We start from the raw sequence: 15,000 nt of genomic DNA on the forward strand, positions 1-15,000 counted from the left end.
GGGAAGACCGGCGCGACAGCCGCACACAAATACCTTCCCTTCGTTTGAAGAGTTAACTGCGTCCACTGGACCGGTTAGTGATCATCTTCTAAAATGTCCCCAGCCTTTAAACCATTCCTGATCCTCACTGGGGGTTGGGGAGATCGGAAATACATTAACATTTACATTTAGGGCATTAAGCGGAGGCTTTTATGCAAAGTGACTTAGAATAAGTACATTTGTCATAGGAAAGTGAAACCATATATTGCTTTCGGTAGAGTAAGGATGCTCATAGTATCAAGTGGCAAGTACTAACAATCACTAGGTTAACCCATTCCCCGTATACAACAGTGATAGCTAGGATCAAATGCAACACAACTAAGTACTATATCTAAATACAACATACAATAAGTGCGTACATTAAGTGCCAGGACGTACAACATACAATAAGTAGAAGGGCTGGGGACCTGGTTGGCTATGCAGAGTCTCGGTGAACTAAACTAAATAAAATGGACGACAAACAATGCTGCGATTCGACGGTTCACCGCCGGGGAACCTAAAAAAAATAAAGAAATAAAGAAATGCATAAAATGAATGACAAACAATGCTGTGATTCAACGTTTCACTGTCGAATCGCAGCATTGTTGTCATTCATTTTATGCATTTCTTTCTTTCTTTTTTTTTTTCTTTTCCCTACCGTTTGATGTTACCGAAGTGCATAAATTGTGAACCGCTTGTCGGAAGTTGTCGCCCAGGTTGTCGATGTGTGCGATCAAACATCGGAGTGTCGCGACGAAACATTTGTCGTCGTGTTTTCCTTCACGTTCCGTCTTTTTTGACAAGAGGGGAACAGTGAGTGAGTGTTTGCCAGCGTGCCACAAAGCAGACAAGGTTAAAGGATTTTATTTTAGGCAAGGGGAGGAAAATGTATTAAAATAAAACCAAGCTATGCTGCATCAAAACCGTATTGGGATAAGTTCTTGTTGGACAAGCTCACTGCTCAGTGAGGGCTATTGAAGTAATTTAAAAAAGTATACAGGGGTGGAAGTGAACACTTCTTTTGTTTCCAACACTTATTACTTTATGAGGACTAGAGCTAAGACTCCAGCCTGAGCTCAGAGCAGAAATAACTCCCTCTGCTGGTCGGAGAAATGATTATGATTGGCCTTATTGAGACTTCAAAATCGATCAAAGCTTTATATTACGACGGTGGAGTCAGAGTGGACCCTTTACTACCCCATCATCTTTAATTCGATTAGGCGTTTTAGATTTGCTCCAGCACTTCCTTCAGAGTGTGTCAATCTGCTGGTTAAAGCGCTCTGTGACGGACTGGGGAAAATTCAATCAACGTGCTGAAGGACTGAAAGGCCGCCACCATTTCAAATTGTTGATCGAGGCATATGTGTGTGTGTGGGAGTAAAAAGAAAAGGTATTGGAGTTGGGGGGGGGTGAGGTGGGAGGTGGGAGGTCAGGGAGCACTGGAGAAGAACCATCTTTTGTCCCCCCCCCCACCCCACACACACTAGAAATATTGTGATGTGTGTGTGAGAAAGCCGTGCGGGTCATTAGACAGCAGTGTGAAGGGTGGGATTGTAGGAGTTGCACCAAAAGCCTATGACTAATGGGGCCGGTCAATGAGAGCCTGAACTCTATTGTGTGTGTCTTTTGTGTTACCGCCACGGGCTAAAGCTCCCAACAGGTGCAGCACTGGCCATTGGATAGCCGCTCAGCATTGTTGTCAGCGCAGGGCAGCGTCTTTCATCCTGCTCTCCTGTTTCTATCAATGATTACACATGATCTTCCATGTGCCCATGTTTCTCTCTCTCTCCCTTCTCCAGAGGAATAAATGTCTGTGTTAGGAAAAGAGAAAATCATCAATGTTCCCCCCGAGAAATCAGCACCTACAGTTTAAGACCGCCAGGGCCCTTTTTTCTCCACCGGATCCGAGACCTGTGTCTTCTTTGTCTGTTTTCTACTTATTTATTTAGGTTTCAGCTGTAGAATGTCAAGAGAGATAGAGAGGAGGACTCTCACTCCAGGCACACCAGCCACAGCCCAGCAGCTTTGCAATTATCGATGTGGATTTACTTTCCCCGCTTTCTTTTGTTTCTCCTTGTTTTCTCTTATCTGCTCCCCCCCCCCCCCCCCCCCCCAACCCTGCTTTGAATGCGCCTGTATGTTAACTTGATTGAACCTAAAGAGTGTCTGTGCCTCTTCCTGCTCTGTATGAGTGTGCTGTATCCCTTTCCCTGTACTAATTCCAATTTAATTGCCAGTTGCCTCAAGGCTCTTCAATAACAGTAACAAAATGATTTGATTTAGTGGACCTCATCAGACTGCATTTTAAATGCGACACAGCAACCCCACTTGAATTCCAATGAAGTGCTGGTACAGCCCTCTGTTTACTAATGATCCTCCGCTGGAGATGTCTGATTGAATCGGAGTCTGGAGCAATGGGACTGCTCGCATTGTAAGTGATCCACAACCCGGGCAGACAGAGAAATAAGCACCCTATAATCTCACATTAAAGCCCCTGCTCTCCCAGACATGCACATTATTAGCGATGCGATTGATTAAAGCGTCGTTGGCTCCGTGGCGCAGGTATGGATCGCGTGGCGATGGCTGAGGGGAGCAAGCCGGGGCATATGGCGAAGGAGACGGCGGGGAGACGACAGGTGCCAGACGAGGCTGTAGATCAAGTGTTTACTGTATGACAGCCAATGAATCTCCGTCTCCTAGCCGACCTAATGCAGCCTCTCTCTGCCTTCCCCCCCCCCCCCCCCCCCCCCCCCCCCCGATCTGTATTCCCGCGCCACACTCGGTGCAACAGGAAAGCAGCCCCAAAGTGATGCCAGGTCACACACAGGATTAAACTGGATTGTGTTTTTTTCTCTCTCTCTCTCTCTCTCTTCTTCTCTTCTCTTTTTTTTGCGCGGCAGTCCTGCCTTTAATGGCTTGATATCACTACTTAACATTCTGCACGGAGCGCAGAGTGTAGGCATCATTTAAGGTGGAGCCTCGATCCGCTGCTCTTTGAGCAGGGAGAGAAAGAGGACATCACAGGCTGCAGCTGACTCCTGATGCGGCGCGACAGAGAATAATTACACATCTGAAGAACCCCCCCCCCCACCCACCCCCGACAAAAAGAAGCCATTGATTTGGCGGGCCGCGCCATGCGACGCGTTTCAGGCAAATCATGAGGAAAAACAATGACTTTCAGCTTTTTCAAAATAAGAGCGCTTCATAAAGGTGTGGGGGGAGGCCTTGAGTTGAAGGAGCTTGTAAGCTTTTATTTTTTCGGGTTGATGGCGGTGGGGAGGGGGGGGTGGGAGAAAGTAAGGTTAGGTAAAAGCACTCGTTCTCCCCCCCCCCTCTCTCTCTCTCTCCTCTCTCTCTCTCTCTCTCTCTCTCTCTCTCCTCTCTCTCTCTCTCTCTCTCTCTCTCTCTCGCGCGCGCGCGCGCGCTTTATGTCTCTCTCTCTGTGTATGAAAGAAGCCTCTCTTCCTCTGAGGACTCTCTGAGAAAGTTGAAGTGACCCAGTTTCCCTCCACTTAGGGCTCTGTGTCTGTGTACGGTACTGAAATAACCCGCGCGCCTGTGTCTGCCGCGTCCTCCAGGGACCGACATGGCGGTGTTCTGTCTGCTGTGCGCCCAAACGCTTCCAGACCCAGAAGGGCCCCTGCAGCAGCACATGGAGGTCCACGCGGGCATGCACAGCTACATCTGCAGCCACTGCGAGCGCTCCTTCCCCAGCCACACCACCCTGAAGCGCCACCTTCGCTCCCACGCGGGTAAGACGTCCGCCGCCGGGAACCCCCCCCCCCCCCCCCCCCACGCCGACGCCGTTGTTACAGCGCCTTGTCGCCGCTGTCCATTATCGTCACCGCCATTATCACCGTCACCACCGTTATCGTCACCGCCATTATCACCGTCACCACCGTTATCGTCGCCGCCGGAGACGGAGGTTCACCAATACAACCGCCGATATCACAACCAACAGCACCATTATCACCACCTACGCCATTATCGACCTCACTATTAACACCAACACTACCTCCACCACCACCATTGTCATCCCCACCACCATCACCACCATCACCAACACCGCCATTATCACGCCCATATTAATCTCCGCCACCAACACTACCACCACCATCACCACCATCACTGACATCATCACCACCACCTGCACCGCCACCACCGACGCCATCACTGCAACAAACATCATTACCACCACCACTAACCACCTCCACCATCAACTCCACCAGCGCCGGCAGCTCCAGCATCACCTCCACTACCGTCATGGACCATCATCATCAGTCCCATTGCCTTCCCTTCCACACAGTGCACAATACAAACCATCAGTAAACCAGATTGCAACAACACAAAGCAGTCAAATCATCGCTCGCCAACTCGCACGGCCTCCAAGTCAGCGGCCCTTTCTGAATGCACATCCTCCCCCAGCAGCACCTTCCCTTTCTGCCCTCTCGAGTCGCCCCTTTGATGACTGCACAGTAGCGTTATGCCGCTGCATATTTGTGGGCAATTTTTATCCTGTTTATATTGCAGGTTCTTGGACAGCCTTTGGGCTTTTCTGCAATTCACGGCTGTCAGATTTACTGCGGTTCAGCCCAAATGATAGAGGAGGCCCAAATAAATATTGAAGGAAAGGCAAATGAAAATGACTTGTCTGTACTCTCCCTCTCTCTCCCTCTCTCTCTCTCCTCTCTCTCTCTCTCTCTCTCTCTCTCTCTCTCTCTCTCTCTCTCTCTCTCTCTCTCTCTCTCTCTCTCTCTCTCTCTCTCTCTCTCCCTCTCTCCCCCACCTCTCTCTCTCTCTCTCCCCCCCCCCCTCTCTTCCCCCCCTCTCCCTCTCTCTCCCTCACTCTCTGTCGAGGGTGAGTCTTCTCCGCCGCGGGTGTTGCGAGAGATATTTACTTAAAAAAATGTCCCCCTTTTTTCTTCCTTTCTTCCTTTCTTCCTCTCTCTCTCACTCTCTCTCTCTGCCTCTGACTCCCTCTGTCTCTCGTTCACCTTAAATAACACTCCCCAATTGTCAAGTCGGCTTGATGTCTAGACAGGAAAATACTAATTGATGTGAAGAGACAGAAGTGACGGCAGCTCTCCATCCACGGGCTGCGTATCTTGTTTGTGTGCCGTTCCTTGCGTGGAAGTAACATTTGGTAAATGTCATCGGCTCCTCCGCCACGATGCTGTTGGTGTTGGTGGGGGGGGGGGGGAGAGGGAGAGGAGAGGAGAGGAGGTTATGGGAAGAATGGGGGCCCCGTAATGAGGACGAGCACGCGGCGTATCGTCGGACTGGGCTGTTGCTTTGGACACTGGAGATAATGAGCCACATAGGTCAATGGAGATGAGTCAAAGAGGAGGACTGGGCGAGAGAGGGAGAGAGAGACTGAGAGAGAGAGAGAGAGAGAGAGAGAGGAGAGAGAGAGAGAGAGAGAGAGAGAGAGAGAGAGAGAGAGAGAGAAATGGAGAAATAGAGAGACAGAGAGATGGATAAACTACAGTGAGAGAGAGAGATGAATTAACTACAGTGAGAGGAGAGAGAGAGATGGAATATCTACAGTGAGCGAGAGAGAAATAGATGAACGAGAGAGAGAGAGAGAGAGAGAGAGGAGAGCGAGAGAGAGAGAGAGAGAGAGAGAGAGAGACAGAGAGACAGAGAGATGGATAAACTACAGTGAGAGAGAGACAGATTAACTACAGTGAGAGAGAGAGAGATGAATTAACTACAGTGAGAGAGAGAGAGAGATGGAATATCTACAGTGAGCGAGAGAGAAATAGATGAACGAAGGAGAGAGAGAGAGAGATAGAGAGAGAGAGCGAGAGAGATAGAGAGAGCGAGAGAAATAGAGAGAGAGAAAGAGAGGGAGAAAGGGAGAGAGAGAGGAATGGAGAAGAGAGGAGGAATCAGCAGAGCAGAAGTGCACATGCCTGGAAGGATTCTTTCTTTTCTTCTTTTCTTATCAGCCAACGGACCGCCAGGGGGTGTGTCTGTGTCACAAAATAATCAACGCCCCCCTCAAAACCCAACCCTTCCCCCTGCCTCACCCCCCCCCCCCACCAGCCCTCTACCACAACAAACAGTGTGGCTGTTTGACCTGTGTGGATCTCCTCGCGTCCTCGATGCCACGATGACGTTTCCAGATGACGATGAAAAATGATAGGAGGTACTGACCTGTTTGTGTGTGTGTGTGTGTGTGTGTGTGTGTGTGTGTGTGTGCGTGTGTGTGTGTTGCGTTCCAGCCGGAGACCACCCGTTCGAGTGCGAGTTTTGCGGGAGCTGCTTCCGGGACGACGGAACGCTGGCGGGCCACAAGCGCATCCACACGGGGGAAAGCCCTACGAGTGCAACAGCTGCGGGAAGCGCTTCAGCCTTGAAGCACCAGCTGGAGACACACTACCGCGTGCACACAGGTCAGAGGTCACATGGGCCTCCCCACGAATCATGAGTCGTATCGCGTCGCCCAGTTAGAGGCCGCATTCCGAAGGCGACTTACAATAAGGAGCGCATCCCGAACGCGTGCACCGATTCAAAGGTGTTTCTTACGAATAAATGCGTGTTCCGATTGAATGCGTGTTCCGAATGCCTGCTGCTAGGAGTCTTCTGATTTATTGTGCGTGCCCAATGCTTGTTGCTGGAGTATTGCGATTGTTTTCGACGCATGCTCTTGAATTCATAGTCTGAATTTGTATGGAGAATGCAGATGCATGTTCCGACCAGAATGCGTGTTCCCTATTCCTGTTCTGAATTCATGAGCGGTATTCCTGTTCCAAATTCCTGTTACGAATTCTTGTTCCGAATAATTTTTTTCCGAATTCATGATCGGAATTCATGTTCGTAATGCATGTTCGGAATTCCGGTTCAGAATTTATGTTCTGCACGGCGATTGCGTACGCAAGCGGGGGGCCTACTGATGCAGGATTCCCATTGGCTAGAGGGCGTCTGCTGTGCTGCTGCTAACATTGGCTGACGTGGTCCTGCCTATTTGCTCCCGGTTCTCGGATCTCTTTCAGGCGAGAAGCCGTTCGAGTGCAAGCTGTGTCACCAGCGTTCCCGGGACTACTCGGCCATGATCAAGCACCTGCGCACGCACAACGGCGCTTCGCCCTACCAATGCACCATCTGCCAGGACTTCTGCCCCAGCCTGGCCGGCATGCAGAAGCACATGAAGGGGCACAAGCCGGAGGATGTGCCCCCCGACTGGAGGATAGAAAAGACTTACCTTTATATCTGCTATGTCTGAGCGGGACTCAGACCTCACCTAGCACACTCACTCAGTCCCACACATGCAGGTGTGTCTCACTCTCTCTTTCACTCTCTCTATCTCTTTATCTCTCTCACTCTTCCTCTCCCACCCCCTGTCTCTCTCTCAATTGTTCTTTATCTCTCCCCCTCTCTCTCCCTATCACTCTCTTTCTCCTGAACTCTCTCTTGCTCCCTCTCTCTCTTTCTGTCTCTCTCTCAGTCGTTCTCCATCTCGCTCTTTCTCTATTGCCCTCTGTCTCTTGATCTCCCTCTCTATCTCTCTATCGCTCTCGCTCTCTCTCTATCGCCCTCTATCTTTTGATCTCTCTCTTGCCCTTTTTTCTTTCTCTCTCGAGCACTCTCTCTCTTTATCCCTCCATCATCTCCTATCTTGTTTTTTATCCTTCCATCAACTCCTGTCTTATTTTTTATCTCTGTGTCTTTGCCTCTCGCTTTCTTCCTCTCTTCTCTATCTCACACATGCGGCAACAATGTATGGGTATAAAAAAAACAAGAACACACATATATATATGTATATATATTTGCACACACTTGAGTGTGCACCCACAAGCCGCCCGCACACACATATACACACGCACACACACACACACAGACACACACAAATATAAATACCGGCAGGCACACACACATGCACATAGCGTTTGTGTGTGCGCAGTGTGTTTGTACATGAGATCCTCTATGGCTGGACTCCACACCATGCCGGTCAGTGGTTGACCCATATGTAAAGTAGCAGCTATTTTGGGCGACTGCTGGGCTATCAGACAAGTGGAGGCACTCTCTGTTGGCAAAGGGCAGATGCTGCAAATAATTCCTTGATGGGTTCCTCTAATTTCCTGTGACTTTGTCGGACGTTTTTTCTGCTGTTTCCGTGTTATTTTCAGAGTTGTTTATCTGTGCATGTGTTACTTGAACGGCTGCCATTGTCTTTGACCTCGCGTTGCGTTGGATCTGTTTAATTGCCTTTGTGTCGTTTTGTTTCTTTTCCCTTATTTGCGGTGGCTGTTTTTTCTGTTTGGAGATGGGTCACGTTTATCTCTTTTGTTATTTCTTTTTTTTGAGTCGCGACTTAATGAGTTCTGCTATTTATATATATTTTCGAGTTTTGCTACCAAATATGTTGCAGATTTTCATTGACTGCATCTCAGTTGTGGAGCACATTAAACCACCACACTTTTTACCTTTAGTTTAGGTGATCGCTGGAAGTTTGACGATTTATTTTTGTTTTTGTAAATGTTCCGAGCCGAAACCCACATACATTTAAACAGTTGGCATAGTTTAAAATAAATCAATAGTCTTCGTCCTTTTTAGGTGTTACTTTACTTCCTTTCCTCTTTTTACTTAGTTCATAGTCATCTATTAAAACACACTTACAGAACCCAGGAAATTAATTGAAAGAAAAACACTTTTTCTACAAAATATTAAAAAGAGAAATCGAAGTTATCGAAGTTATCGAAGTTATCGAATTTATCAAATCCCTATACGCAGGTTTTTGTCCGTTACAGTGTAGCCGTAGTAAACTGTCCTGGTATTCCATTATGTGAGCCTAAAACAGGCCTTATAGATTGAAATATGTTGTATTTTTGTATTGCAGTAATTTGCTCTCTGTTTACATTTGGTATGATTTGAGAAACATCTAAATATGTGTGTTTTATAAGTCTCTAATTCAAATTATGACCCTCCCCGGTGCCTCTTTTTCTATAAGTAGAGCGTCTTTGTGCTTGAGTACATGGCTCTGTGCTATTTGGTCGATGTTTCGGGGTGTTTGTTAAATGTTATGGAATTCAAAATAGACCGCCATGTCAAGCCACTTTTGTCTGAACACTTTGCAAATGGAGGAGGCATAAAAAAATTATAACTGTGATAAATGACTCAACCTCTGATGCAAGTCTCTGGCAATTATGACGTAAACGTATGTAGGCTCTCGTCTTGAAATGTTCCCTTCTCGGAGTGAGATGTAACGATGTTTAAAAGAACGTGTACAGCAGAACCTAGCGACCGTTGGCATGGGAAGATGCCCTCTTTAACGGAGAAAGCCAACGTCTCATGCAGTGCCATGAGATTCACCTGTTCTTCACTGTATCTATGCTACATGGACATGCACTATCAATGGATATTCTCCATGGACCAAAAGAAAATTGAGCACTTTCTTTTTCTTTTTTTAAAAAGTTTTTTTTTTTTGGATCTTTCTCAATGTTGTGATATTGCGGATGTCCCTTTTTATTTGGTGTGTTCTAGGATGACGTGAATTGTGCGTTGTTTAGAGTTTTTTGTCGGTGTCTGTCTACCTCAGGACCAGATCACAGTTCGACCTGGCATCCAATCAGGGTTGTTCTTCTTGCCATGTGTGCAGTAAACCCCTCCTTCATTACAGCTTTGTTACACTGTGTGTGTGCGTGTGTGTGGAAGTGTTTTCTCTGTGTGTGGTTTTTTCAGGCACAACTCTGTATGCGTCAGTGTTCCGTGGCATGGTGAAAAAAAAGAATAAAACAAATTTTCTCTCTTTTATGCACTCCGTCCCTCTCTCGCCTGTTTCTCGTGGGCCAAACTTCTCCCATGACTCATCTAAAAAATCCCTCATTAAAAAAAAGTCGAATCACACAGAAAAAACTGCCACTTTTTCAAGCAGCATTTAATATAACACTTAAATGACTTTCTCTAGGGTTAAAATAAGTGAAAAGAAAAAAGAAAAGCGGTCATTATTTTTGTTTGGACCACTTGCCAGATTACAGTGTTCCGACCGCGGGGGCTTGGCCACGTGAAGTTGTTTACCACGGCTCCTCTACACTAGTCTGGACGCCATCCAGAGACACAGCTGCTGTCAATTCAAAAAAAGCTTTATTGGCACTAGATACAAACATTTACATTGCCAAGTCGGTTGAACAATAAAGTCAAAATATAAGCTACGCTAAATCCTAAATATATATCCATATCAGATATTATACTATTGAATACTCAATAGGCCTATATAAGAAGTAAAATGTGGGATCTTATAAAATTCCTGTATCTGCTATAAACAGATAAATTAAAGATGCAATCTAAATACACAGTATTTACAATATGGAGGACTTGTGCTTGTGAGTCTAGTGGGATGAGTCGGTTTATGGGGGTTTGAGGTCCTTCTCTCATCACAACAGGTGAGGAATCTGGCTGCTGTGATCGCTGTCAATCACACCAGATGAGAAGGGAACTCAGCCACAGTTTTTGGCCCGCCTCCACTTACCCCCGCAGCAGCCAATGATTGGTGTGGGAGGCTACGGTTGACGAGGGCCCCGTCAACAGTGCTGCTGATCGACTCCGCAACAATCTGGAAGCTGATCGCTGTCTTTAAATGATTCAAGTTGCTTAAATTTGCTTCTCGGGGTCTGTTGCTTTGCATTTCCGCCGGCCACACGGATGGAAGAATGTATATTTGGGGGTCTGTGTTCCTGTTGTGTCATGGAGTTGTGTCTCAATCTGTTTTTGTCGTCCGCCAAGACAATTCCATCTACAGAACTTCTCACTCGAAAGTCTTTTTTAGGAAAGAGTTTATATGTGGAACTGTGCTGATATAGTGCCAATTCCTCAAGTCTTTGATGTTTGATGAAAGTATAATTATTGTGCTAGAAATCCCATGAATTATTTAAACCTAAGAAGTCGTGCTATTTCACTCCTTGCTGGTTTGATGAGAAACACATTTGTCCTCCTCACAAAAAAGTACCACAGAAGCCAATCGCATGAAGGAGAATGCAGATATGCAGATATTACAGTCTTGCAGTGTTTCCATGCACCAATAAGGAACATTAGGCCTACTGGAACTGATGTAACCTTTGTTTAATTGATGTTTCCAGATGGGCACCTCGACATGCTACAACTGGCCCTGACCAAACCCTGACCTAATCACATTGGATTCTGCTATCCCTCCTCCAGTTTCGTTGCCATGCTAACTACTGCAAGGTCTCACCTGAATTTTCAAAATAAAAGTGTGAGGATTTTCATTATCGACGCCATTACTCTTAATTCCAACTCCCTATTTCTAAATCATTGATTAAAGCCTAACTTGCTATTATCAAAGCATTTTAAAGGAGATTAAAAACAACTCCAAGGTCTGTCACCTGAATTTTAAAAATAAAAGTGTTCCGATTTTCATTATCCATGTCATTACATACATCCAACTCCTATTTCCAAATCATTAGTTTAAGCCCACTTGCTATAATCAAAGCATTTTAAAGGAGAAAAAAAAAAGCCCTCCACGACGGTTTTGTTTTTGTTTTTCCGTTCGGATCATTCCGTGCATTAATTGGTATCCTAATCTCCTCTCCGACACTCCCCAGCCAACTGGTATGCAGGTCCCCACTCCGGAGTATAACAGATTGAGTAGAGGCCATTGCTAATGCAATCTCCTCTGTTTAATTAGAATGAGCATGGCGGGCGGCTAAAGCAAACCACATTAGCTGCCATCTGGTGGGGGGGAACAGCCCTGCCCTTGCTCCTCGCCATCATTAGGCTCTACAAGACAACACACAAACACATACATGGCAGCTATTTATTCACCCTGTCTCACTCGATGCAGACACAGCGCCACGCCGTTTACCCACACCGTGCATCGGGGCATATAGCCGTGTGCAGGTATTGAGTCAACCTCAGTAACAGGTTTGTGGTTCCTATTTATTAAGTAGGCTACAACACTACGATTTAAGCAACGCTTTCATATACCAATGCTAGCACTAAAAATATGTATCGTTTAATAGTTATTGTATGCATTACTCGAGTGAGTTTTGTTGCATTTTTTCTTTGGGCTTAGCCTACTGTTTATGTATGTGCAGAGGGTAGTCCTTGGATCAATGTTCCCAAAGCGTGGGTTGAATATTAGATTCGTCCGGCAGGGGGCGGTGTTGTACGGCCGCTGCAGCTCCAAACCAGCTGGCTCGATCGCTTACTGGCGTCCTGCACGACCATGTGCTGACTGACGCCCTCGGGGAACAGACAATTTAGGTGTAGGGCCAGTCTGGTGATCGGTATGCATATATGCATGTATGAATGTATGTATGTTTATATGTATGTATGGATGTAGCTATAATGTGCAGATACGTCATGCACATTTTATTTTATTGCACGTCATAAACATGAATTAAAACGCAGGAGCCCTGCGCGTCGATAGGAGTAAACAGGTTCACAGCAGTGTATTCTTCAACATAGGTAAAGAAGAACAGAACGCTAATGGTGGATGTAGCCGTCGACAGAGTAGCGGTTCATCTCCGCCCTCCCGCCATCCTTTTGAATTATCATGCCGAACACGTGTTCGTGTCATGACGTGCGTGGCAAGCCACGATTCACGAACAGAACCGCGTTCAGAAGAGCTGTCCCATCTGCCTCGGATTGGACCACAGTCCAATCATAATGGCATGTTTCCCACAGCGGGTGCAAATCCCATCCGGATTGGCTGACGGCGTTTGGCTCCAGCATTCCCAGCATTCCCTCAGAAGTAGGAGCTACTTCCCCCGGCTCTCCGTCGTCGCATGTGGGGATTGAACCTGGGATGAGAGAGCTCGTCTGGTGTTGGAGGTGTTGATCTTAAAGGGAACAGAGAGCCGGAGAGGGGAGCAGAGCTGATCCCAATCCCCCCCAACACAAAGAGATGAGCTCCGAGGGGAGGGAGGGGGAGAAAGAGGGAGAGAATGTAGTCTTAAAGTAAAACCTGGGTTTATTTAACTAAACGTACTGAATAAGCTAGTTTTTATCATAATGAATACCTCCATTAAACTATCCCTTTACTCAGTTCAAATCTATTGTGAGTTAGACATTATATTGGAGAGAAGGCTATTAAAAGTATTGATCCAAACGATAATGATTTTGTTTAATTGGCCTCGTATAGAGATAATAATATAATATTATTATATTGTAGTCTAATCTGACAATCAACATTGATTCGAAGTGTAATTCAATGATACCTCAATATCATATTGTGAACTATAAGGTATAATTTAATATTTGGGATACCAATAGATAATAGGCCTACTATGATATATAGGGTGTCCGTATAGGCTAATATTTGGTCAACTGGATTACATTTACATTAGGGCATTTAGCAGACGCTTATTTTATCCAAAGCAATTTACAATAAGTACATGTGTCAGGTGAAATGCTAAGGGGAAGGATTACTAGGTCTCAATTTGAACTAAATGGAAAATATCGATTTCATAAGGTATAAATCAATGTAGGCCTACAACAATAGCGATCGGTCACGGGTGTCCTGTCCTCATCTCAACATCACTCCCAAACCTACCATCTCTAACTTTTAGTTCACATGCTTCTCCAAAAGGGGGCGACATCGAGCCGCGGTGGAACCGCCAAACGCAAACCGACCCCCGCTGGCTCCCTCTCTCATCATGCCTTTTCTATTACCCAACGCAGATGAAGGGAATATTTCACAAAGCAAACATTATCAAACATTATTAACCTCACAACGCTTTATCCGGAATTGTACCACGGAGATGATTCTCTCTGTCATGTGCAATTCATTCCACTCGTCCCGTTCTCATTAGGTCCTGTTTGATTCTGAGGTAATTCTTTATGACAGCCGCGAGATGAGCCAAATAGATCCGGAGCCTCGACACGGCCTCAGCCGTCAGATGAGGTGGAATGTTGGTTCTGGCCGAGACCACCACCGCCACCCCCCCGTAATCCCCCCGCCCAGACCCAGGACCCCCCTAGGACCCTGCTCAGATATTAAAGACACCTTAGGCCATCCGGGAGCTGTACTAAGCCCAGGCCTGGCTCACCTTGGAATGTTTGTTTAAAACTTTTAGTGAGTTCTTTAGGGGCAGAGAGATGGAGAGGCTAGGGTGTTTTGATTTCCTGCGTAAGATGCCTAACACTACCTGCTCGTATATTAGTTTCACCTGTTTGCAAAAAGGTGCTTTCGATAAAATCGTCTGCGAAATGACATGGTAAATAATAGTAAATGTAATAATTGTCTTTGTGTCTCATGTGTCTTGTATATTTATCAATGTTTTCAGTTAATTGTTTTACGATAAGATAACTTTATTGCTCCTGTGTGATCAGACACAGGCATTTAGAAGACTAAACTAAACGAAACAGTCACACTTTCACCTTTTTGCTCTGACTCACTAGAGACGGGGGATTTGAGAATGTGACACCTTTCAACACGCAGAGCGAACAGTGTGTTCATTTAGTTCATTTGAGTGAACGTCCAGAGGGAGAGGGAGACAGAGGGAGAGAAAGAGCGAAGGAGAGACGAAAGGATACCTCTCCTTTCTAAATGACTCGGATTGACATGATATATACGAGTTTTCAACAAACCGTAATTATGACCTTACGAATTGTCTGGTTCTCGGATTGGGCGAGAAAAAAAAATCAAAGGTGAAAGGTGTCTCTGTCTCTCTCTCCCCCCCCCCCAAATCTTTTGGCACAGGTGAGGGGCGTTACCAAGCAACGACACACCGTCCTCCTAATCAATGGAGAGGCTTACAGGTATCTCTCTCTCTCGCTCTGGAGATGCTCCACTCCCCCCCCTCCCCTCCTCCCCCCTCCACACACACACACACACACACACCTACATAGACCTGTTTCAGCTTGGCTCTGAATGCCTCATGACCCCCCCACCCCCCCCCAGCCCCCCCTCCCGTACCTTGGACAAACAACAGCCCCATTCTGTGGCCACCAGTGCTGACCTCATTGTCTCATTGTGAAGCGAAAAGCCCGAGTTGCATTCTGCGGTTCAAACGGCCGTTG

General features: G+C 46.5%; 2 protein-coding genes across 2 annotated transcripts in view; both read left to right on the top strand.

Annotated features, from left to right (window-relative positions):
- zbtb16b (zinc finger and BTB domain containing 16b) overlaps positions 1–9,778 on the top strand; it is a 24,365-nt gene extending 14,587 nt beyond the window's left edge. Inside the window, 5 exon segments of the mRNA XM_060076162.1 lie at positions 3,597–3,770; positions 6,246–6,332; positions 6,335–6,375; positions 6,377–6,416; positions 7,017–9,778. Coding sequence (XP_059932145.1) covers positions 3,597–3,770; positions 6,246–6,332; positions 6,335–6,375; positions 6,377–6,416; positions 7,017–7,246 — 572 coding nt within the window. The 3' untranslated portion in view covers positions 7,247–9,778.
- A 1,933-nt stretch (positions 9,779–11,711) lies between these two features.
- tmprss5 (transmembrane serine protease 5) overlaps positions 11,712–15,000 on the top strand; it is a 13,261-nt gene continuing 9,972 nt past the window's right edge. The window contains exons 1-3 of the mRNA XM_060075393.1: positions 11,712–11,898; positions 14,681–14,739; positions 14,960–15,000. The exon at positions 14,960–15,000 is cut by the window's right edge and continues 131 nt beyond it. The gene's annotated coding sequence lies outside the window, so the exon portion shown is untranslated. The remainder of the gene's footprint in view (positions 11,899–14,680; positions 14,740–14,959) is intronic.

The sequence above is a fragment of the Gadus macrocephalus genome, chromosome 16, assembly GCF_031168955.1.
Source record: "Gadus macrocephalus chromosome 16, ASM3116895v1".
Lineage (NCBI taxonomy): Eukaryota > Metazoa > Chordata > Actinopteri > Gadiformes > Gadidae > Gadus > Gadus macrocephalus.